The sequence below is a fragment of the Nannobrachium achirus genome, assembly GCF_963921795.1.
Source record: "Nannobrachium achirus genome assembly, chromosome: 3".
NCBI lineage: Eukaryota > Metazoa > Chordata > Actinopteri > Myctophiformes > Myctophidae > Nannobrachium > Nannobrachium achirus.
In genome coordinates, this window is record NC_137812.1 from 73,571,837 (window position 1) to 73,596,560 (window position 24,724).

The 24,724-nt window shown below is 43.6% G+C and overlaps 1 protein-coding gene across 1 annotated transcript in view; it reads left to right on the top strand.

Annotated features, from left to right (window-relative positions):
* The window catches only part of LOC308281749 (serum response factor-like), a 54,097-nt gene that overhangs the window by 12,266 nt on the left and 17,107 nt on the right, over nucleotides 1–24,724 (top strand). Inside the window, exons 3-8 of the mRNA XM_080722034.1 lie at nucleotides 2,649–2,766; nucleotides 3,637–3,788; nucleotides 6,374–6,590; nucleotides 17,578–17,694; nucleotides 19,150–19,245; nucleotides 20,314–20,424. Coding sequence (XP_080578160.1) covers nucleotides 2,649–2,766; nucleotides 3,637–3,788; nucleotides 6,374–6,590; nucleotides 17,578–17,694; nucleotides 19,150–19,245; nucleotides 20,314–20,424 — 811 coding nt within the window. The remainder of the gene's footprint in view (nucleotides 1–2,648; nucleotides 2,767–3,636; nucleotides 3,789–6,373; nucleotides 6,591–17,577; nucleotides 17,695–19,149; nucleotides 19,246–20,313; nucleotides 20,425–24,724) is intronic.

Consider the following 24,724-nt stretch of genomic DNA (forward strand, 5'->3'; position numbering starts at 1 on the left):
ACAGAGCAAGGATGTGTACACCATGATCTGTAGTCTTTAAGGTGGTTGTGGACAGAGCAAGGATGTGTACACCATGATCTGTAGTCTTTAAGGTGGTTGTGGACAGAGCAAGGATGTGTACACCATGATCTGTAGTCTTTAAGGTGGTTGTGGACAGAGCAAGGATGTGTACACCATGATCTGTAGTCTTTAAGGTGGTTGTGGACAGAGCAAGGATGTGTACACCATGATCTGTAGTCTTTAAGATGGTTGTGGACAGAGCAAGGATGTGTACACCATGATCTGTAGTCTTTAAGGTGGTTGTGGACAGAGCAAGGATGTGTACACCATGATCTGTAGTCTTTAAGGTGGTTGTGGACAGAGCAAGGATGTGTACACCATGATCTGTAGTCTTTAAGGTGGTTGTGGACAGAGCAAGGATGTGTACACCATGATCTGTAGTCTTTAAGATGGTTGTGGACAGAGCAAGGATGTGTACACCATGATCTGTAGTCTTTAAGGTGGTTGTGGACAGAGCAAGGATGTGTACACCATGATCTGTAGTCTTTAAGATGGTTGTGGACAGAGCAAGGATGTGTACACCATGATCTGTAGTCTTTAAGATGGTTTTGGACAGAGCAAGGATGTGTACACCATGATCTGTAGTCTTTAAGGTGGTTGTGGACAGAGCAAGGATGTGTACACCATGATCTGTAGTCTTTAAGGTGGTTGTGGACAGAGCAAGGATGTGTACACCATGATCTGTAGTCTTTAAGGTGGTTGTGGACAGAGCAAGGATGTGTACACCATGATCTGTAGTCTTTAAGGTGGTTGTGGACAGAGCAAGGATGTGTACACCATGATCTGTAGTCTTTAAGGTGGTTGTGGACAGAGCAAGGATGTGTACACCATGATCTGTAGTCTTTAAGATGGTTGTGGACAGAGCAAGGATGTGTACACCATGATCTGTAGTCTTTAAGGTGGTTGTGGACAGAGCAAGGATGTGTACACCATGATCTGTAGTCTTTAAGGTGGTTGTGGACAGAGCAAGGATGTGTACACCATGATCTGTAGTCTTTAAGGTGGTTGTGGACAGAGCAAGGATGTGTACACCATGATCTGTAGTCTTTAAGGTGGTTGTGGACAGAGCAAGGATGTGTACACCATGATCTGTAGTCTTTAAGGTGGTTGTGGACAGAGCAAGGATGTGTACACCATGATCTGTAGTCTTTAAGGTGGTTGTGGACAGAGCAAGGATGTGTACACCATGATCTGTAGTCTTTAAGGTGGTTGTGGACAGAGCAAGGATGTGTACACCATGATCTGTAGTCTTTAAGGTGGTTGTGGACAGAGCAAGGATGTGTACACCATGATCTGTAGTCTTTAAGGTGGTTGTGGACAGAGCAAGGATGTGTACACCATGATCTGTAGTCTTTAAGGTGGTTGTGGACAGAGCAAGGATGTGTACACCATGATCTGTAGTCTTTAAGGTGGTTGTGGACAGAGCAAGGATGTGTACACCATGATCTGTAGTCTTTAAGATGGTTGTGGACAGAGCAAGGATGTGTACACCATGATCTGTAGTCTTTAAGATGGTTTTGTTCCATTTGATATCCTTCTCCTATCTCTGACCTGTCTGTCTGTCTGTCTGTCTGTCTGTCTGTCTGACCTGTCTCTCTCTCTCCCCCAGGCCTTTGAGCTGTCTGTCTGTCTGTCTGTCTGTCTGTCTGTCTGTCTGTCTGTCTGTCTGTCTGTCTGTCTGACCTGTCTGTCTGTCTGTCTGTCTGTCTGTCTGTCTGTCTGTCTGTCTGTCTGACCTGTCTGTCTGTCTGTCTGTCTGTCTGTCTGTCTGTCTGTCTGTCTGTCTGTCTGTCTGACCTGTCTGACCTGTCTGACCTGTCTGTCTGTCTGTCTGTCTGTCTGTCTGTCTGACCTGTCTGTCTGTCTGTCTGTCTGTCTGTCTGTCTGTCTGTCTGACCTGTCTGTCTGTCTGTCTGTCTGTCTGTCTGTCTGTCTGTCTGTCTGTCTGTCTGTCTGTCTGTCTGACCTGTCTGACCTGTCTGTCTGTCTGTCTGTCTGTCTGTCTGTCTGTCTGTCTGACCTGTCTGACCTGTCTGTCTGTCTGTCTGTCTGTCTGTCTGTCTGTCTGTCTGTCTGTCTGTCTGTCTGTCTGTCTGACCTGTCTGTCTGTCTGTCTGTCTGTCTGTCTGTCTGTCTGTCTGTCTGTCTGACCTGTCTGTCTGTCTGTCTGTCTGTCTGTCTGTCTGTCTGTCTGTCTGTCTGTCTGTCTGTCTGTCTGTCTGTCTGTCTGTCTGTCTGACCTGTCTGTCTGTCTGTCTGTCTGTCTGTCTGTCTGTCTGTCTGTCTGTCTGTCTGTCTGTCTGTCTGTCTGTCTGTCTGTCTGTCTGTCTGTCTGTCTGTCTGTCTGACCTGTCTGTCTGTCTGTCTGTCTCTCAGACCTGTCTGTCTGTCTCTCTGACCTGTCTCTCTCTCTCTCCCCCAGGCCTATGAGTTACCTGTCTGTCTGTCTGTCTGTCTGTCTGTCTGTCTGTCTGTCTGTCTGTCTGTCTCTCTGACCTGTCTGTCTGTCTGTCTGTCTGTCTGTCTGTCTCTCTGACCTGTCTGTCTGTCTGTCTGTCTCTCTGACCTGTCTCTCTCTCTCTCCCCAGGCCTATGAGTTGTCCACGTTGACAGGAACACAGGTGTTGCTGCTGGTGGCCAGTGAGACGGGTCACGTTTACACCTTCGCCACCCGGAAGCTGCAGCCCATGATCACCAGTGAGACAGGTGGGTAGAGAGTGAGACAGGTGGGTAGAGAGTGAGACAGGTGGGTAGAGAGTGAGACATGATCACCAGTGAGACAGGTGGGTAGAGAGTGAGACAGGTGGGTAGAGAGTGAGACAGGTGGGTAGAGAGTGAGACAGGTGGGTAGAGAGTGAGACAGGTGGGTAGAGAGTGAGACAGGTGGGTAGAGAGTGAGACATGATCACCAGTGAGACGGGTACGGTATAACGTTTTCTAAACGATTTTTAATGCTTTAACCGCGCGATAATCTGTCGCAGAGTTTTATAACTAGTTTACTAACTAGTATAACTAAATAGTAGAGTTATAGGTAGGTTTGTTTTCAACAAAAAGCAGCAGACGAGTCAACTGACGAGTCAACGGCAGTCAATGAGTTAACCCATTAACCCATTAAGACCTGGACTTATTTTATGCTTTAACTATTAAAGAATAGCAGATCTACAAGCTCACAGCGCGGCATGAGTTCGTTATCGCGTCCAGGGACTGTTACCTGGTTACCATGGTTACCAGGTAAACAGGCGCTGTTGCGGCCGCTGGTGAGCGGAAAAACTCCAGATAGGCTCCTATTCATTGCTGCCGCAAAGAAACAGCTTTATCTCGGAACCGCTTCTTTTCACGGCGACACTGGGCCGCGACGGTCGACCGCGGTTATGATTTTTCATTTCCGTGTGAAAGTAAACATCCTGGTCTACATACGGGTTTAGTGAATTTCCACAACATGGACATGATCTTGGCTTCCGGGGCTCTTCAAAATAAAGTGCAAGTGATTGGCGGCACTCTGTAGCCAAATAATTACAAAAATAATGGCATCCCAAGTGTTAATGCGTTAACGTCCGTGCGTGTGTCTCTCCTCAGGGAAGGCTCTGATCCAGACGTGTCTGAACTCTCCAGACTCGCCGCCCCGCCACGACCCCTGCAGCGACCAGAGGATGAGCGCCACGGGCTTCGAGGAGACCGACCTCACCTACCAGGTCACCGACATGGACGGGTCGCCCGAGCCCGGCAAGGTGGGTGGCAAGGTTACTATGATTAAAACTAGCAAGGTGGGTGGCAAGGTTACTATGATTAAAACTAGCAAGGTAACTAGCAAGGTGGGTGGCAAGGTTACTATGATTAAAACTAGCAAGGTAACTAGCAAGGTGGGTGGCAAGGTTACTATGATTAAAACTAGCAAGGTGGGTGGCAAGGTTACTATGATTAAAACTAGCAAGGTAACTAGCAAGGTGGGTGGCAAGGTTACTATGATTAAAACTAGCAAGGTAACTAGCAAGGTGGGTGGCAAGGTTACTATGATTAAAACTAGCAAGGTAACTAGCAAGGTGGGTGGCAAGGTTACTATGATTAAAACTAGCAAGGTAACTAGCAAGGTGGGTGGCAAGGTTACTATGATTAAAACTAGCAAGGTAACTAGCAAGGTGGGTGGCAAGGTTACTATGATTAAAACTAGCAAGGTAACTAGCAAGGTGGGTGGCAAGGTTACTATGATTAAAACTAGCAAGGTGGGTGGCAAGGTTACTATGATTAAAACTAGCAAGGTAACTAGCAAGGTGGGTGGCAAGGTTACTATGATTAAAACTAGCAAGGTAACTAGCAAGGTGGGTGGCAAGGTTACTATGATTAAAACTAGCAAGGTAACTAGCAAGGTGGGTGGCAAGGTTACTATGATTAAAACTAGCAAGGTAACTAGCAAGGTGGGTGGCAAGGTTACTATGATTAAAACTAGCAAGGTAACTAGCAAGGTGGGTGGCAAGGTTACTATGATTAAAACTAGCAAGGTAACTAGCAAGGTGGGTGGCAAGGTTACTATGATTAAAACTAGCAAGGTAACTAGCAAGGTGGGTGGCAAGGTTACTATGATTAAAACTAGCAAGGTAACTAGCAAGGTGGGTGGCAAGGTTACTATGATTAAAACTAGCAAGGTAACTAGCAAGGTGGGTGGCAAGGTTACTATGATTAAAACTAGCAAGGTGGGTGGCAAGGTTACTATGATTAAAACTAGCAAGGTAACTAGCAAGGTGGGTGGCAAGGTTACTATGATTAAAACTAGCAAGGTGGGTGGCAAGGTTACTATGATTAAAACTAGCAAGGTAACTAGCAAGGTGGGTGGCAAGGTTACTATGATTAAAACTAGCAAGGTGGGTGGCAAGGTTACTATGATTAAAACTAGCAAGGTGGGTGGTAAGGTTATCATGGTAAATGAAAACTAACGAGGTGGGTGGTAAGGTTATCATGGTAAATGAAAACTAACAAGGTGGGTGGTAAGGTTATCATGGTAAATGAAAACTAACAAGGTGGGTGGTAAGGTTATCATGGTAAATGAAAACTAACAAGGTGGGTGGTAAGGTTATCATGGTAAATGAAAACTAACAAGGTGGGTGGTAAGGCATTAACCAAGAAATCAACAAATCGATTCAATCGACTTGATTACTAAGTCCACTCCCATCAGGGAAAGTCAAAAGTTGAAGAAAAAATAAAGAAGAAAAAGAGACATTTGAGACTGCATGCTTAGGTGCAACTGTTTCATGTAATCAATTCCCCAAATGTGTTATTTTGGGGAGCGCTCAGTCTCAGTGCATGTTTCATTTCATTCGTACCTCTTCTTTCTTTGTTGGCTGGTGACTGTGGTGAGAAGTGTGGTATATATGTTACAGTTAGTTTGGGTAACTCAGTTAGATTGGGGTAGGAGCACTTGTTTTTGTTCACCTGGATGTGGAAGAAATTCACCTGGATGTGGAAGAAGCCCATGTCTCAGTGGTAGAGCATTTGACTGCATTAGACCCACGCTGGTGAATGCTAACCTGGTAAATGCTACTATGCCTAAACCTAAACCTAACCCTAAACCTAACCCCAAACCTAACCCTAACCTCAGTAAAGCTATGCCTAAACCTAACCCTAATCCTAACCTCAGTAAAACTATGCCTAACCCTAACCTCAGTAAAACTATGCCTAAACCTAACCCTAACCCTAACCTCAGTCAAATTATTCTTAGTTCCCCGAAGGAAGCACTGCCTGCTCCACCTTGTGCCCAAAAACGAGCGCTCCTGTTCTCAATCTAACTGAATCCCAAACTAACTGTGACATATACGCTCCTAGCGAGACATTTAACTTCACCCGGCCGCTGTGACGGACGGCATTGCACGCTGAGAACAGCTGACTGAAGGTTACAAGCTTCACTCATACAGTCGCATACACAAATTTAGAAGGCAATGGTAGGCAATCAGGAGGGAATATGGGAAATAGGATCCATGTTTATGACATGACTTTAGACATACTGTGTACAGCTTTGCGTGATCTTAGGGCAAAATCTGTAGGAGCAGTGTCCAAAAATGTGTTTTGCAGGAATCGGCCTGATGGTGGCGCTAGAAGAGGGCCATGTGAGGAATGAGGGGTGGGGGTTGTGGTTTGGCAGCCGAGGAGTGTGTGTGCAAAGTTTGGCATGGATAGGGGCAACGGTGGCGGAGATATGAGTAGGGGAAAAGTGTGACGTGACGTGACTGACAGACTGACTGACAGCCGGTGGAGGTTTTGATAGTAACTGCGACCTGACGGTCCCAATAATGATGATGATGATAATAAGGTGTTTCTCGTCCAGGAGTTGAGCAGCAAGTCGACGTCGAGCAACGCGCCGCACGCAAGCTCCACCTCCAACAGCCTGGGCCCCGCCCCCTCCTGGCAGCAGGTCACCTCAACGAGCTCCGCCCCCTCGGCCTCTAACCCCACCCCCTCGGCCACCAACGGCACGCTGCTGAAAACAACCACATCCACCACCGGAGTCATGTTGCCTGCGGGGTTCACTCTGATGTCATCAGGTCTGTCTGTCTAAAAAGTACATTTTCCATTTTCAAATCAGGCTCATCTCGACTCAAATGTATTGAAAAATCATTTACAAAAAATCTTATGGTTAAAAAAAAACGTTATAAACGTTAATGTTTTCCAAAAGGGAGAGGAATGGTGTGTGTTTGTGTCATAGAGTCTGTGTTAGTGCATGTCTGCATTTGCCTGGTTAATAAACCAGACTGCACTCAACACCACCCCCTGGCGGTAGTGGTGTTGTAGTGAAGTCTGGCCCTCCACATTAAATAAGCATTTTCCACCAGCCCGATGAAAGGGCTAGCCAATCAGGGCTGTAGGCTTGGGGCAGGTGGTGGGAGGTGGCCTGGTTCAAAACCATTCAAGCAATCAGGCGAGTCTGTGTGTATTCAAACACATTCCCCCCTCCACTCTAATTACAGACATCAAACAGGTCGTATTATAGCTATTGACACTTGGCTCAATCAGTTACCGCAGTTCAAAACCCCTTTGAAGTTCAAAGGGAGCAATTAAGAGCTCTGTTTAGGCTTTAGCCAGCCCGCCCCCCCCCCAGAAATGGAATCTCTCCCTGCAATCCCAGACTCTCTTCTCTTGTGATAGAGGCTGGCACCGCCAGGCTATGTCTGCATGGTCTGGCCGTGTGCGTAAAGCTGGCTTGGAAATGGCAGCACCGTGTGCGATGATTTTGTCAAGGTTAACGATAAAACACAACACAGAGTGTGTGTATTACTCGTCAACATCGGTGATGTCAAATCACATGCCAGACGCCCCGTCTGAGAGCAGAGTGGCAGACTGCACCGTGAAACCAAACCTCCACGTTGTGATGCACGGGCAGAAAGGAGCACTGATTGGACAGCCAAGATGGTAGCCAAAGATATGCCTACTGTAGGTACTGTACTGTTAGTGTTGTGAAGGGGAAAGATATGCCTACTGTAGGTACTGTACTACAGTTAGTGTTGTAAAGGGGAAAGATATGCCTACTGTAGGTACTGTACTGTTAGTGTTGTAAAGGGTAAAGATATGCCTACTGTAGGTACTGTACTGTTAGTGTTGTAAAGGGGAAAGATATGCCTACTGTAGGTACTGTACTGTTAGTGTTGTAAAGGGTAAAGATATGCCTACTGTAGGTACTGTACTGTTAGTGTTGTAAAGGGGAAAGATATGCCTACTGTAGGTACTGTACTGTTAGTGTTGTAAAGGGGAAAGATATGCCTACTGTAGGTACTGTACTGTTAGTGTTGTAAAGAGGAAAGATATGCCTACTGTACTGTTAGTGTTGTAAAGGGGAAAGATATGCCTACTGTACTGTTAGTGTTGTAAAGGGGAAAGATATGCCTACTGTACTGTTAGTGTTGTAAAGGGGAAAGATATGCCTACTGTAGGTACTGTACTGTTAGTGTTGTAAAGGGGGAAAGATATGCCTACTGTAGGTACTAGTGGTGCGCGGGTCACCTTTTTTTCATAACCCGCACGACCCACAGCCCGCACGAAACGTAACCCGCCCGCGCCCGCCCCGCAGAACAATATACAAATCAACGAATCCGCCCGCACCGCGGCCCGCATTTTAAAAAAATATATTAATCATCACCACAAGAGCTTATCTTTATATACCGCTCTTTTAAATATACCCAAAGTCTTTACATAAAGGTCTATTATGTAGCACAATATTGTAATTAACTAAATAAACAAGCATGTTGTTCAAAATGGGGTTCTTTATTTGACAGCAAACGGACAAACAAAATGTATTTCTCTCTAAATAGGACTAGGACAAAGTAGCCTAAACACAGCGAGCATACCGTCTCTGAAATGTAGAGAACAAAATATTCTTATATATTTTGAAACAAATGAAATTATCAAAGGGCCTTGCTCGGTCCTTAAACACCATGCAGGAATTCGTTTATTTTGTGCAGCGATGATGTCGCATTAATAGGCCTATAAACTTTACTTTTGTTTATCCCCATAGGCCTGTAGGCCTATAGAACATGAATAGGCATAAGCAGCAATCTAAGCAGCAGACCTAATTATTTTATGAGCAATTCTTTTTCAGAAAGAATTAAGACAACACAACCTGCATGCATGAATGAGGCAAACCAAATTAATGTACGACTGTGCGTATTCCTTTACATCTTATCAACCCATTTTAACCAATATCGGCTCCCCTACCCTTAACGGTATTACATGCAATAATGCATATATACTATAGCCTACCATAGGCTATGCCTAGAAGGCCTACTTTTTTTCTTTCTTCTTTTTTTCTGCCTCGATCCATTCTTTCCTTCTTTTATCAGACAGCGCAGCGCTGTGTATAAAGAGAATAGAATCTACCGTCCCCGGATTTAATCTATTTCGACGTGCTTCAAGCACGCGACCAGCCGAGCTGAAGTTGCGCTCGCTAGATGCACTTGATGCTGGAACACACAGCACCGCTCTAGCCAGCATGGAGAGGAGAGGGAACGTTAAACGCTGATCCTGCCAGAACTCAAGGATGGCATCGTCCTCGCACTGGTTCGCGGTGAAGTGAGCCTGCAGATAACGTTCAACTTCATCTGGCTCTATCAGGTCTGGGGTGTCTTCCCACTCCACGAACAACCTCCGCCTTTTCACTGCAAGCGCTGGTATTAAAAAACAAAACAACTGTCATCACAATGGCCTGGACTGGCTGGACAACATATTTGGCTATTTAGATAACTTTATATCACAACCTGGAGTTCACACTCATATCTATTTCTGGAACATACTGTTTATGAATTTGAAAAGCCTAAAATAATATAGTGTTATAGGCTATATAAATTCAGGATGCGTGATGCATTTACCTTCCTCGAAAGCATCCTCGTCCACATCCACGGGAGTGCTTGAATCGATTGGGTCACCGATTAGTTCTACAAAAAGTAATATGAAATGAATTAGCAGTAGGCTAGTATAGTCATGCCACTTGCTATAAAGTTTTAACACGAAGCTCCACCATCAGTGGTTCTGACGAGGCCAGAAAGGCTCAATTGTGTTAACTCATTGACTGCCAAGGCCCGAGTTTCCCGAGTTATTACAGTAGTCCCAGGCTGCCAGAGCCCGAGTTTCCCGAGTTGGAAGCCATTTTGAAAAAAAAAGAAAAAAAATTTTTTTTTTTTTCAAAATTTTTTTTTATAAAAGAATTTCTAAAAATGCCTCAAATGTATTAGGCATGATCGCAATTGTGAAATTGCATGTGTAGCCCCATAACAAACAAACACATCTTTCAAAATGTCAAAAATGGCTGTTTTGTCTGACTTTGAAGGCTTGTAACTCATGAATGCCTGAACGGATTTCCAAGCGGATTTCTTTGTTTGAAAGCTGTTAAAAAGTACTACACATATGATGCATATATGGTGCATGGGCGTGCACGAACCGTGCACTAAAAATTGATCCGTGCACTAGAAATCTAGGATAGTGGCAGTCTGGTACTTGGGGGCCATCTTGAAATGGCATTCAATGAGTTAAACGTGAATCTTTTTTGAATTGTGTTTTGTTAATAAGAAAACATATAGGTTAAAACGAAATATAAATAAAAAATAAAGCATTTTAAAAAGAGAGAAAAATCGCAGTAGCGATAATAAAAGGCTATAATAAAAAAGCAATTTGACTGAACACATGCAGCTGCGCATAACATAAAACAATGAATGAACACAAGCTCAGTCAGATCCGAGTGTGATTATTAGTGATTATGTGATTAATGCAATTAGATATTTTATTCGTGATTAATAAAGGAATTATATTGAACCTCACCTTCTGTACTAGTGTCTAAAGCCTGGGCCTGCAGGGTTGGTACCAGCGCTGCTGTCAGCTGTCGTACCTCTGCGTGGACTAGCATCCTTTCATCTGGAGGGAGCATTTTCAACGACTTGAAACGCGGAGTGAGGAAAGTGGCTATCTTGTGTTTGGGGCTGATGATGAACTTCTTTTTTAAGACTTCTCCTGCTCGCCTGCGGATGTATTGCATGTAGCAGGGATCCCCACTGTGAGCTGCGCAGTGGGATTTCAGCTTATTGAACCACAGCAGGACGCTGTTAATCGTTGGGTAATATTCACCCTCCAAAACCTCAGATGCATCTTTAAACTCGGACAAGAACTCTCCAAGTGAGTTAAGCACCTCCACCTGGATGCCTTCCATGCGGTGTTCTTGGTCCTTTGTCTTGAGCAATTCCAGGATAGCGTTTTTTTTTTTTTTTTCAAATTTTTTTTTTATAAAAGAATTTCTAAAAATGCCTCAAATGTATTAGGCATGATCGCAATTGTGAAATTGCATGTGTAGCCCCATAACAAACAAACACATCTTTCAAAATGTCAAAAATGGCTGTTTTGTCTGACTTTGAAGGCTTGTAACTCATGAATGCCTGAACGGATTTCCAAGCGGATTTCTTTGTTTGAAAGCTGTTAAAAAGTACTACACATATGATGCATATATGGTGCATGGGCGTGCACGAACCGTGCACTAAAAATTGATCCGTGCACTAGAAATCTAGGATAGTGGCAGTCTGGTACTTGGGGGCCATCTTGAAATGGCATTCAATGAGTTAAACGTGAATCTTTTTTGAATTGTGTTTTGTTAATAAGAAAACATATAGGTTAAAACGAAATATAAATAAAAAATAAAGCATTTTAAAAAGAGAGAAAAATCGCAGTAGCGATAATAAAAGGCTATAATAAAAAAGCAATTTGACTGAACACATGCAGCTGCGCATAACATAAAACAATGAATGAACACAAGCTCAGTCAGATCCGAGTGTGATTATTAGTGATTATGTGATTAATGCAATTAGATATTTTATTCGTGATTAATAAAGGAATTATATTGAACCTCACCTTCTGTACTAGTGTCTAAAGCCTGGGCCTGCAGGGTTGGTACCAGCGCTGCTGTCAGCTGTCGTACCTCTGCGTGGACTAGCATCCTTTCATCTGGAGGGAGCATTTTCAACGACTTGAAACGCGGAGTGAGGAAAGTGGCTATCTTGTGTTTGGGGCTGATGATGAACTTCTTTTTTAAGACTTCTCCTGCTCGCCTGCGGATGTATTGCATGTAGCAGGGATCCCCACTGTGAGCTGCGCAGTGGGATTTCAGCTTATTGAACCACAGCAGGACGCTGTTAATCGTTGGGTAATATTCACCCTCCAAAACCTCAGATGCATCTTTAAACTCGGACAAGAACTCTCCAAGTGAGTTAAGCACCTCCACCTGGATGCCTTCCATGCGGTGTTCTTGGTCCTTTGTCTTGAGCAATTCCAGGATAGCGTTGTGTTGTTTGGCAACGGAGTGAATCATTGCTGCCTTGCTGTTCCATCTGGTCTCGCTTTCTTGTAAAACAGCGTATGGAAGGTTCAGCGTGCTACCGGACTTCTTCAGGTAAGCAACCAGGCTTTTGCACTTATCTATTTGTTCAGTCACCTCAGCCATGAATTCTGGCGCATCCCGGTCCTCAAATGTATGCTTCAGGACAGTATTGATTACATGCGCGGAACAGGGCAACCACGAATGGTTCTTAAGCGCAGCTTTGATATTTGGACCCTGATCACTGACAAATACAACCTTTGACAAGTCTTCAGCGGATATGCCAACTTTTAGAAGCTCCTTGCCGATTTGGTCGTGTATGTTTACCGCAGTCTTCCTCAATGTTGAATCAAACTCCACCGTACAAAGCACTCGACTCTCTAGCCTCCACTCATCAGTGATGTAGTGACATGTCAGCACTGTGTATGTTCTCATGTTATAGCTGTCTGTCCACATATCGGTTGTGATCGCTATTCCGTATTGCAGTGCTTTGTTGACTAACTCACAGAGGATAGCCCTTAGTTGTGTAGCTTCTTTGTTTGATCTGTCGCAGATGGTCTGCCTGTGTGGGAGGACAGAGTTGGCTTCCACTGCTCCATATCGTGCACCAATGTTAATTAGGCCTTGTGCAACACTGTTGAATCCGTCTCCGGACACCACGTCAAAAGGCCGCAGATCAGAGCAGCACCACACCACAAAATTATCCACAAGCTTGGATTTCGCTGCAAGTGGAACAATGACTTTTCTAACGAACGAGTCAATCACGGACTGATTAGCTCCTGGAGCTCGTTTAGGATCTGCTGGTTTGGGATCGTCGGGGCATGAATGACGTTTCAAATTTGCTGTCCCGGTTTTATGGCTCTCATACTTGTACAGCGCCTCACACTTCAAACAAACAGCATACTCTGAAACGGTGTCATCAGACATGACAACCAGTCCGAACCTCTGCCACACATCACTTTTACCGTCAGTTTTGCGTTCAATTTTAGCCTCTCCTCTTCGCAATTTCGCTCTGATTTCTTCTGCCATGATGTTAATTTGTTTGCCGGCTGCGCGCACACACACACACTTCCTTTTCCCCCCTCTCTGTGACTTCGCGCCAGCCCAGAACAACTACGGATCATACCACTATAGGATATGACACAGGTAGTGTGGTTAATACCACCTGCAGTAGGCAGCATGTATATTCTTATATTACTCATATTAAGAATTTAAAAGGCAAAACAAGAACAGGTGATTTTATTTTATTTTTTTATGCATAGAGTGGTGCTAACCCGCCCGCCCGCCGCCCGCCAACTGAGTCGGAAACACCTTGACCCACCCACGGGTTGCGGGGCGGGTTGGCGGGCGGGTGGGGGCACCGGGTCGGCCCGCGCATCACTAGTAGGTACTGTACTGTTAGTGTTGTAAAGGGGAAAGATATGCATACTGTAGGTACTGTACTGTTAGTGTTGTAAAGAGGAAAGATATGCCTACTGTAGGAACTGTACTGTTAGTGTTGTAAAGGGGAAAGATATGCCTACTGTAGGTACGGTACTGTTAGTGTTGTAAAGGGGAAAGATATGCCTACTGTAGGTACTGTACTGTTAGTGTTGTAAAGGGGAAAGATATGCCTACTGTAGGTACTGTACTGTTAGTGTTGTAAAGGGGAAAGATATGCCTACTGTAGGTACTGTACTGTTAGTGTTGTAAAGGGGAAAGATATGCCTACTGTACTGTTAGTGTTGTAAAGGGGAAAGATATGCCTACTGTACTGTTAGTGTTGTAAAGGGGAAAGATATGCCTACTGTAGGTACTGTACTGTTAGTGTTGTAAAGGGGAAAGATATGCCTACTGTAGGTACTGTACTGTTAGTGTAGGGGAAAGATATGCCAACTGTAGGTACTGTACTGTTAGTGTAGGGGAAAGATATGCCAACTGTAGGTACTGTACTGTTAGTGTTGTAAAGGGGAAAGATATGCCTACTGTAGGTACTGTACTGTTAGTGTTGTGGAGGAGGGGAAAGATATGCCTACTGTAGGTACTGTACTGTTAGTGTTGTAAAGGGGAAAGATATGCCAACTGTAGGTACTGTACTGTTAGTGTTGTGAAGGGGAAAGATATGCCTACTGTAGGTACTGTACTGTTAGTGTTGTAAAGGGGAAAGATATGCCAACTGTAGGTACTGTACTGTTAGTGTTGTAAAGAGGAAAGATATGCCTACTGTAGGTACTGTACTGTTAGTGTTGTAAAGAGGAAAGATATGCCTACTGTAGGTACTGTACTGTTAGTGTTGTAAAGGGGAAAGATATGCCTACTGTAGGTACTGTACTGTTAGTGTAGGGGAAAGATATGCCAACTGTAGGTACTGTACTGTTAGTGTTGTAAAGGGGAAAGATATGCCAACTGTAGGTACTGTACTGTTAGTGTTGTAAAGGGGAAAGATATGCCTACTGTAGGTACTGTACTGTTAGTGTTGTGGAGGAGGGGAAAGATATGCCTACTGTAGGTACTGTACTGTTAGTGTTGTAAAGGGGAAAGATATGCCTACTGTAGGTACTGTACTGTTAGTGTTGTAAAGGGGAAATATATACCTACTGTAGGTACTGTACTGTTAGTGTTGTAAAGGGGAAAGATATGCCTACTGTAGGTACTGTACTGTTAGTGTTGTAAAGGGGAAAGATATGCCTACTGTAGGTACTGTACTGTTAGTGTTGTAAAGAGGAAAGATATGCCTACTGTAGGTACTGTACTGTTAGTGTTGTAAAGGGTAAAGATATGCCTACTGTAGGTACTGTACTGTTAGTGTTGTAAAGGGGAAAGATATGCCTACTGTAGGTACTGTACTGTTAGTGTTGTAAAGGGGAAATATATACCTACTGTAGGTACTGTACTGTTAGTGTTGTAAAGGGGAAAGATATGCCTACTGTAGGTACTGTACTGTTAGTGTTGTAAAGGGGAAAGATATGCCTACTGTAGGTACTGTACTGTTAGTGTTGTAAAGAGGAAAGATATGCCTACTGTAGGTACTGTACTGTTAGTGTTGTAAAGGGTAAAGATATGCCTACTGTAGGTACTGTACTGTTAGTGTTGTAAAGGGTAAAGATATGCCTACTGTAGGTACTGTACTGTTAGTGTAGGGGAAAGATATGCCTACTGTACTGTTAGTGTTGTGAAGGGGAAAGATATGCCTACTGTAGGTACGGTACTGTTAGTGTTGTAAAGGGGAAAGATATGCCTACTGTAGGTACTGTACTGTTAGTGTTGTGAAGGGGAAAGATATGCCTACTGTAGGTACTGTACTGTTAATGTTGTGAAGGGGAAAGATATGCCTACTGTAGGTACTGTACTGTTAGTGTTGTAAAGGGGAAAGATATGCCTACTGTAGGTACTGTACTGTTAGTGTTGTAAAGGGTAAAGATATGCCTACTGTAGGTACTGTACTGTTAGTGTTGTAAAGGGGAAAGATATGCCTACTGTAGGTACTGTACTACAGTTAGTGTTGTAAAGGGTAAAGATATGCCTACTGTACTGTTAGTGTTGTAAAGGGGAAAGATATGCCTACTGTAGGTACTGTACTGTTAGTGTAGGGGAAAGATATGCCTACTGTACTGTTAGTGTTGTGAAGGGGAAAGATATGCCTACTGTAGGTACTGTACTGTTAGTGTTGTGGAGGAGGGGAAAGATATGCCTACTGTAGGTACTGTACTGTTAGTGTTGTAAAGGGGAAAGATATGCCTACTGTAGGTACTGTACTGTTAGTGTTGTGAAGGGGAAAGATATGCCTACTGTAGGTACTGTACTGTTAGTGTTGTAAAGGGGAAAGATATGCCTACTGTAGGTACTGTACTGTTAGTGTTGTAAAGGGGAAAGATATGCCTACTGTAGGTACTGTACTGTTAGTGTTGTAAAGGGGAAAGATATGCATACTGTAGGTACTGTACTGTTAGTGTTGTAAAGAGGAAAGATATGCCTACTGTAGGAACTGTACTGTTAGTGTTGTAAAGGGGAAAGATATGCCTACTGTAGGTACTGTACTGTTAGTGTTGTGAAGGGGAAAGATATGCCTACTGTAGGTACTGTACTGTTAATGTTGTGAAGGGGAAAGATATGCCTACTGTAGGTACTGTACTGTTAGTGTTGTAAAGGGGAAAGATATGCCTACTGTAGGTACTGTACTGTTAGTGTTGTAAAGGGTAAAGATATGCCTACTGTAGGTACTGTACTGTTAGTGTTGTAAAGGGGAAAGATATGCCTACTGTAGGTACTGTACTGTTAGTGTTGTAAAGGGGAAAGATATGCCTACTGTAGGTACTGTACTGTTAGTGTAGGGGAAAGATATGCCTACTGTAGGTACTGTACTGTTAGTGTAGGGGAAAGATATGCCTACTGTACTGTTAGTGTTGTGAAGGGGAAAGATATGCCTACTGTAGGTACGGTACTGTTAGTGTTGTAAAGGGGAAAGATATGCCTACTGTACTGTTAGTGTTGTGAAGGGGAAAGATATGCCTACTGTAGGTACTGTACTGTTAATGTTGTGAAGGGGAAAGATATGCCTACTGTAGGTACTGTACTGTTAGTGTTGTAAAGGGGAAAGATATGCCTACTGTAGGTACTGTACTGTTAGTGTTGTAAAGAGGAAAGGTATGCCTACTGTAGGTACTGTACTGTTAGTGTTGTAAAGGGGAAAGATATGCCTACTGTAGGTACTGCACTGTGCTCTGTTGCCAAACACTTGACAGATGCTCAGGTAATCGGAACGATCGCCCCAAACCAGTGTTGATTTCGTCGACTAAAACTATGACGAAATGTTTTTGTCGACTGCGTTTTTTCACTGACGAAGGCTAAATAAAAACTAAATAAAAACTAAGCTGTGGTGACTAAAACTAAGTCTAAATATATTGACAATTTCGTCAACAAAATAAAAACTAGACTAAAATGTTAGGGAGGGACTAGTGGAGAAGAGAGTCATTTTATGTTTGGTTGCTCTCAGGTGTTGCGTGCTGAAAATAGCAGATCTACAAGTTTACAACGCGTCGCACTGCGACGCGTTGTGAGCTTGTAGATCGTCTATTTTCAGCACGCAACCAAATGTAATGTAATCCGTCATTACGATGCCATCAAGGCCAGCCAATACATCTTATGATATTTAGTCGACTAAAACTAAAACTGTTCAGGTGACTAAATTATGACTAAAACTAAATTACATTTTATTCAAAAGACTATGACTAAAACTAAATATAATAATAATACACTTTATTTGTACAGCACCCTTCATGCAGAAACTGCAATTGCTTGATCACACTACAGCATCACACAAAAAGCATGACAAGTAGCAGATCTGCAAGCTCAAAATGTGTCCAGCTTGTAGATCTGCTACTTTTGGTGCTTTTGGATTTGAATCTTGAAAAGTAAAGCGCCTTACAGGTGGACGGTGGTTGCCGCGGGCGTTCTCACTTGCATCAGCGGGGATCGCTCCGCGAGTAAATGCAAAGATGACCTCAATACAGCTCTTGCCACCCGCGAGCACGTGCACAAACGACCACGCGCGTGCAGCTTCTCTGTGCGTCCCAAAAATGTATTGAAAATGAATTACCGGGGTCCGTCTGAAAGTCGCTTAACGGTTTTGTGTGTGTGTGTGTGTGTGTGTGTGTGTGTGTGTGTGTGTGTGTGTGTGTGCGTGTGCGTGTGCGTGTGCGCGTGTACAGGTCAGTTACAGGCCCCTCCCACCATGACCTTACAGGCCACCGTACCCTCAGGCTCCGCCCACCAGCCATCCCAGCATGCAACACTGCTGCGCCTGCCGGCCACGGTCTCCCTCGCAGGTAAAAGCTGGCGTGATGCTTTGATGGATGGATAGTTGATAACCTGGTTTGAAGCCAGGGACATGCTGGCCATTGGGAAAAGCGGGACAACTCCCGAACGGCCGGTTCATTCCCGGCCGGTCCAGGCCGGCCATTAGGAAAAAATTAAACTGTTTGCACAAAAGTAAAAATTAAACTGTTTGCACAAAAGTAGTGAAAACAGCAGATCTACAAGCACTGTGTGCTTGTAGATCGGCTGTTTTCACTAGTTTAAATCATTTTTAAAATGATAAATACAAAACAAACGGTTTTGGACATACAATGTTTCCACCCGACAACGACGAAATATAACTCATGTAATTTTCCCGGGCTGAATCAGGGGCCCAGCACGACCCTGTTTGAAGCTGTGATAGTTGTGATGGATGGATGGATAGATTCATAACCTGGTTTGTGGTTGTGATAGTTGTGATGGATGGATGGATAGATTCATAACCTCTTGTAGCCAGGCTTACTCATCTGCCAAGAGAAAACCCTGGTTTACGATGTGAGGCAGAGAGAGTTCTAGGACAACGGTTCTCAACCTGTGGGTCGGGACAACCAGGGGGGTCCCCAAATGATTTTGGTGGGTCCCCAGATGATAATATGTGGCACACTCAACAGTAAACTAACCAACATACAGTTTAAGTGTAGGTTATCTGTACATTTCTAGTGACTTTTAAGCATGTAGATCTGCTATTCTCACAGCGTTGTGAGCATGTAGATCTGCTATTCTCACAGCGTTGTGAGCATGTAGATCTGCTATTTTCACAGCGTTGTGAGTGTGTAGATCTGCTATTTTCACAGCGTTGTGAGCATGTAGATCTGCTATTCTCAGAGCGTTGTGAGCATGTACATCTGCTATTTTCACAATAGAACTGTGATGAAAACATGTAATGCCTGGGGGCGTGGTTGAACCAGCAACAGGGAAGGAAGGGCTCCCGTCAGACTCTTTTAAATCATTATTTTATGGTACATTTTACTCTCACTACCGGTGAAAATTAACCTTTAACGTGTTCTATAACTACTGGAGGGCACGTTTGAGTGCATTCATGGCCACTAGGTTTAACCTCCGCAAATATAGATACACAGCAACGAGTTCAGTACGCTGCCCTACAAAGGCAGAGTGCAGTAACTACGTTTTCGGACACACCGACTTATTTGTGTCGCCCAAAGTTCAAATTAGCCTTCATGATATTGGGGGATGAAGAATTAGCTCAAGAACAGATGTACAATCAGTGTAATATCACTTCCTTATATATGTAGGATTCCAAGTGACAGTTTGTTTAGGAAGATATGAGCTACAAGCTATCCTTAAAAAAACATGAAGTGTAATATCATTTTGACACAAAACGTGTGTGTTTGTGTGTGCGTGTATGTTTGTTTCTGTGCATGTGCGTGTGTGTGTGTATGTTTGTTTGTGTGCATGTGCGTGTGCAGGTGGAACGCAGCACCTTCAGGCCATTCAGGTACAGACCAGCCACGCCTTGACCAATCAGAACAGCTCTGAGCTGGGCCATAGCTCCGCCTCCACAGGTAACCACATCACAGCCCCGCCCCCCAATCCATCAAAACCAAAACCACCCCGATAAGCTTTTAGCTTCAGTCTTTATGTATTGTTCTGATAGAGAAGCCAGGGCCATATTTTTACGCCCACGTTGCGCTAGCAACCAATCAGCGTGCCAGGTGCCATTGCCTTAAAGGAGTAGTTCACCCCCAAAATGACTTTTTTTCTATTGATTAGTCACGCCATGGAGACTAGAGTTCAATAATATTTTTGGGTTTTTGTCACATTCCTAAGACAAAAATGTGATAACAATAGATTTACCCCCACTCGTTTCTGGATGTCAATGGAATGGATGTCATCCGGAATCAATGGGGGTAAATTTACTCGAATCAAATTTTTGTCTTAGGAATGTGACAAAAAACAAAAAATATTATTGAACTCTAGTCTCCATGGCGTGACTAATCAATAGAAAAAAAGTCATTTTGGGGGTGAACTACTCCTTTAAAGAGCAGGCTGTGTTATGCCTCACCCTGAATGGTGTGAGAATGTAGACACCGAGTGCCGCGCTGCGAGCTTTTAGATCTGCTATTTTTTGAAAGATCGTGAAAATTTGAATTTCTACTCGATTCTGTCTTTTGAATTCTTCAATTTTTTTTTGAAAAACCTGTGTTTCTATGTCAGCAATCTGGCCAGCCATCGTCAAAGAAAAGGTCCTTTTCACTTAACTGGAGCTCAGTTAGTCTGTTCTTGAGAGACTATACTATGTCAGTGGTTCTCAAACCTTTTCATGTGAAGGACCCTCAAAATGATATGTATTTGGCCACGGACCCCCATCTCAAAATATTTAGTTCCAGGGACCACCCAGAAGCAAAACTTGAGTTACAAACGTTCGCTTTGAAAATACATATATTCAAAGATTTGCACACATTTTCACGACTTTTTCAAAAATAGCAGATCTACAAGCTCGCAGCGCGGCACTCGGTGCCACGCTGTGAGCTTGTATATCTGCTATTTTTCTATAGTTAAAGCATTCAATAATCCTAGGCCTAAATGGGATAATATACTCCTCTCCTCTCCTCTCCCCTCCCCTCCACTAGGTGGCGCTACAGTCATGTATGCCACGCCCACCTCCTCCCTGACAGACGGAAGTCTGACGCTGCTCAACGCCTTCCACGGCCACGCCCATAACCACGCCCACGAGACCACAGGTACACACAGACACACACACGCACACACACACACACACACACACACCAGGGGTATAGTTCCGCCGATTTAAAATGAGCCCAATACGGAACTAAAACTTCCTATGATTGGCCGCTAGTTGCGCTGTTTTCCCCCCCGGCCGATCGCAAAAAGAATTGTTCTCCATTGGACCCCATTCATTTTCCCCTTTTGTTTTCTAACCTTAATTAACATTTTCATAAATACTTTATGGTTCCTATCGCTTGTTAAAAATTGCCTTTCAATCACGATGATATGCGTTTTGTGAAAATAAGGTCCCATTTATTTTAAAATTGATGATAAAGTTGGGGGGCGGGGTGTGGCCAACTAATATATCTATGCAGCCGGCTGTGTTCTTCTTCATGTGCTGTATTTCGGGAGGCTCCGACCACATTCTCCCATGTATCCCTGCGGTTGCACGTGACCGTTGGCAGCCAATAGCATCCTCTGATGCCTTTACAATCTATGATGGCAACACCCATGCCAAGGACCCATATTGTGTAATTTTCGCTGCATAGAAACCAATGGCTTCGCTTTGTCCATATCTTTTATACAGTCTATGACACACACATGGCCAAGGTGAAATAGTCCAGTACAGTGGTTTTCAACCAGTGATCTGCCATGGGGTCTCCTCCCAGTGGGACGTGCATCGAGGACCTTCCTACTAGGAAGGCACTCGGGGGGCATCCGGACTTAGGGTTGCCAATTCCCAGAGTTTCAAATACGGGACACCTCATTATACTTCTGAGGAAAAATCAGGTATTTTCGGTTATAAAGTTGGCTAAAACGGGTATTTTCCTATATTAAATCATATTTTTCCCTTCACAATATTAATTTGTGTCTTTGGGCCACCTAACTATATTTTATTTCTCTCAATTTTCCAAAACATAAAGGTCTACCTGGTTCTCATGTGCCCACTCTCTGGTTACCCAACACTAGTTTAATCATATTGGCATACAGGTACAGGAAGTGATGTCGCGTGATGTCAGAGTGATGAGTCACAGTGATGTGGTACAGAATGACTCATATATGGGCATAAAAAGGATGTCACATGACATCACTTCCTGTACAGTCAGACAAGCTACGAGATTTCTCAGGGTATAAAAGTCCATATATGGTCAATCCCAGAAAAAGAAAAAACCTTTTATGCCCATACATGGAGATTTCTGATGTCATAAATCCCAGGCCGAAAATGAGAATGTTAGGGTACCCCCTTATGCCCATATATGGAGATCCACAGGCATCAAACCAAGGCCCTAACTCACCAAGGCCCTGCTTGGCATTACAAATTAACGTACGTTTTATGCCCATATATGGAGATTCCTATAGTGTCAATATTAAGGACATTATTAAGGATATTATGTTATCAATATTAAACTCATTCTGTGCCAAATGCCAAAATGGCTCCAAGGTAGGTGTGCCACGATTTTGTATGTTTTTCTTTACTATGCAATGGGAAAAAAAAGTTTTTTTTTTTATATATTTTTTTCCCCACAGAAACAGACACAGTTGTTGTGATTCAGTGGCAAAAAGGATTTTGTCAATCAGACAAATGGTTCCAGAGATAGAGCTGTTTGAATGAAAAAAAGTGTCCATCCACTAGAATGAACACACATTTTCTCAATCAGCTAAACGAGGGAGCGAACACACAAACAGTGAAAAGCATCTCTCTGATCTCAGGTCATTTTGACAAAAAAAGTTTTTTTTTTCTATACAAAAAACAAAAGCCGTCATAAACCGTCATTGGCACCCAGGGCTTTTGAAAAAAAAATGGCATTGGCACAGAATGAGTTAATTTAAGGACACATGGGAATGCCCATATTTGGTAATGACAGGAAGTGATGTCACACTTGTCTGACTGTCAGTACAGGAAGTGATGTCACGTGACATCCCTTTTATGCCCATATATGAGTCATTCTGTACCACATCACTGTGACTCACTGTCACTCTGTGCCACATCACTGCTCTGAAGTTGATTGCGTGGCAAAGCGAAAGTTGATCACATGTCAAAGTTCACCACCGCGTGAACATGGAGCAGGATCCCCAGCCACCCATGCCCACATGCCCACATGCTGCCATGTTCCAGGGGAGACTGCCGACGAGCGCCGCCGCCGTATTGGCAGGGAACGCCAGCGGCGCCGGCGAGAGAATCTCACGGAGGAAGCCACTGCAGATGAACGCCGCCGTGATACGGAGCTGAAGCGTCGTCGGCTTGAGAATCTCACGGAGAAGGCCGCCGCAGAGAAACGCCGCCGGGATACGGAGCTGCAGCGTCGTCGGCGCCAGAATCGCACAGAGAAGGCTGCCGCAGAGAAACGCCGCCGGGATACGCAGCTGCAGCGTCGGCGGCGTGAGCATCGCACGGAGAAGGCTGCTGCAGAGAAACGCTTCCGGGGTACGGAGTAGGGGTGGGCGATATGGTGATAATTATCGTTGAGACGATACGATGTCTCCACGATATGCCTTTTCAGAGGTATCGTATATATCGTGATACAATTGATGGGGCCTTGTAAAAGAAATCCTGTTTAATCGTTAATACAGAGATTCATTGCAGAATTCAATGTAAACCTGCATTTTGGTCTGAATCAGTAGTTCTCAAAATGTAAAATGTCAATGTCTCCATTTAATTCATTTGTATACTGTCAGAGTTACATACTTGTAAAGTTCAATTTAGACCTCCCAAAAGGAAACCCTGAGAGTCTAGTTTTTTTTTTTTGACTTGAAAAATATCCATAAAAAACAACTTGAAAAAAAGAGTTGTGATAAAATCGTGTATCGTGATACAGCTTGGGAAAATATTGTGATATTGTATTTTTCCATATCGCCCACCCCTAGTACGGAGCTGCAGCGTCTGCACAGACAGCAGAAGCGCATGCGAACGCAACTGCAACAGCCATCTATTCTATCTGTCTATCTGTACTATTCATATAGTTGTGCTTAACTGGGACCTCTTATATTGCCGTTTCGCCAACAAAGGGTTAAAAAAATTGTGTGCACGCTGGTGCACACATTCGTGCACAGATCATGCACTATGCATGTGCATGCTTTTCACAGCTTTCAAACTAAAAAATCCGCTTGGAAATCCGTTCAGGCATTCAGGAGAAAGGAGCCCTTATGTTTTCTTCAAATTTAAACAAACATGGCTGCCATGTTTGAAAGATGGGGTTGGTATGGGGGTTAAACATGCAATTTCGCGATCGCGATCATGCCTAGTACATTGTTGGAGGTCCAAAATCTTTTTTTTTTATTTTTTCTTTTTTGAAAAAACGTCCAGAAGACGTCTGGCAGGGAGGTCCATAGTTAAAAAGACGTTTTTATTAAAGAAACGTCTTTTTTGGCAGGGTGAGTGTTAACTCATTTGCTGCCATTTAACAATACCTTCGTACTCCAATCCTGCCAAACTGTCTCCATAGACTTCCATGTAATTCATAGTGCACGGATCATGCACACCCATGCCTAGATAATGCACCACGTGTGTCCACATTGCTCACAGCTTTCAAACAAAAGAATCCGAATGGAAATCCGTTCAGGCATTCATGAGATAGCAGCCACTATGTTTTACACTGTTGTGAGCTTGGAGGTCTGCTACCTGAGTTGTATGGGGGTTGTATGGGGGTTAAACAAGCAATTTCGCGATCGCTATCATGCCTACTAACGTTTTTGGGGTCCAAAAAAAAAAAAAAATGAAAAAAAAAAAAAAAAAAAAAAAAATGTTTTCAAAATGGCGGCCATTCTCGGGTTCCTCGGGCGTGGCAGGGAGGGACATCCCAAAATTCTCGGGTTCCTCGGGCTTGGCAGGGTATGAGTTAAGGACGCTTTATGTATATATATTTATATATTATTTGTTCCCTCTCTTGATGTACCTTGCTCTTTACTGTACTCTGTTCTTGTTTTTCTTTTATCTTTTTCTTACTTCTCTGTAACTTTTTAAATAACCTTATACTGCTGTGCTGCCTCCGGGCAACTGATTTTCCCCCTTGGGATAATAAAGGTATCCATCTATCTATCCATCCATCCATCCATCCACCCACCCATCCATCCATCCATCCATCCATCTATTAATGACATATTTCAATATTGAAAATGGGTGGTCTTCCCCTTTAACTACGTTTTATGCCCATATATGGAGATTCCTATATTGTCAATATTAAGGACATTATTAAGGATATTATGTTATCAATATTAAGGACATATATGGGAATGCCCATATTTGGTAATGTCCATATATGGGCATGTTTTGACATAACATAACTATCATGAAGGGGTCTCCATATGAGTAACTGC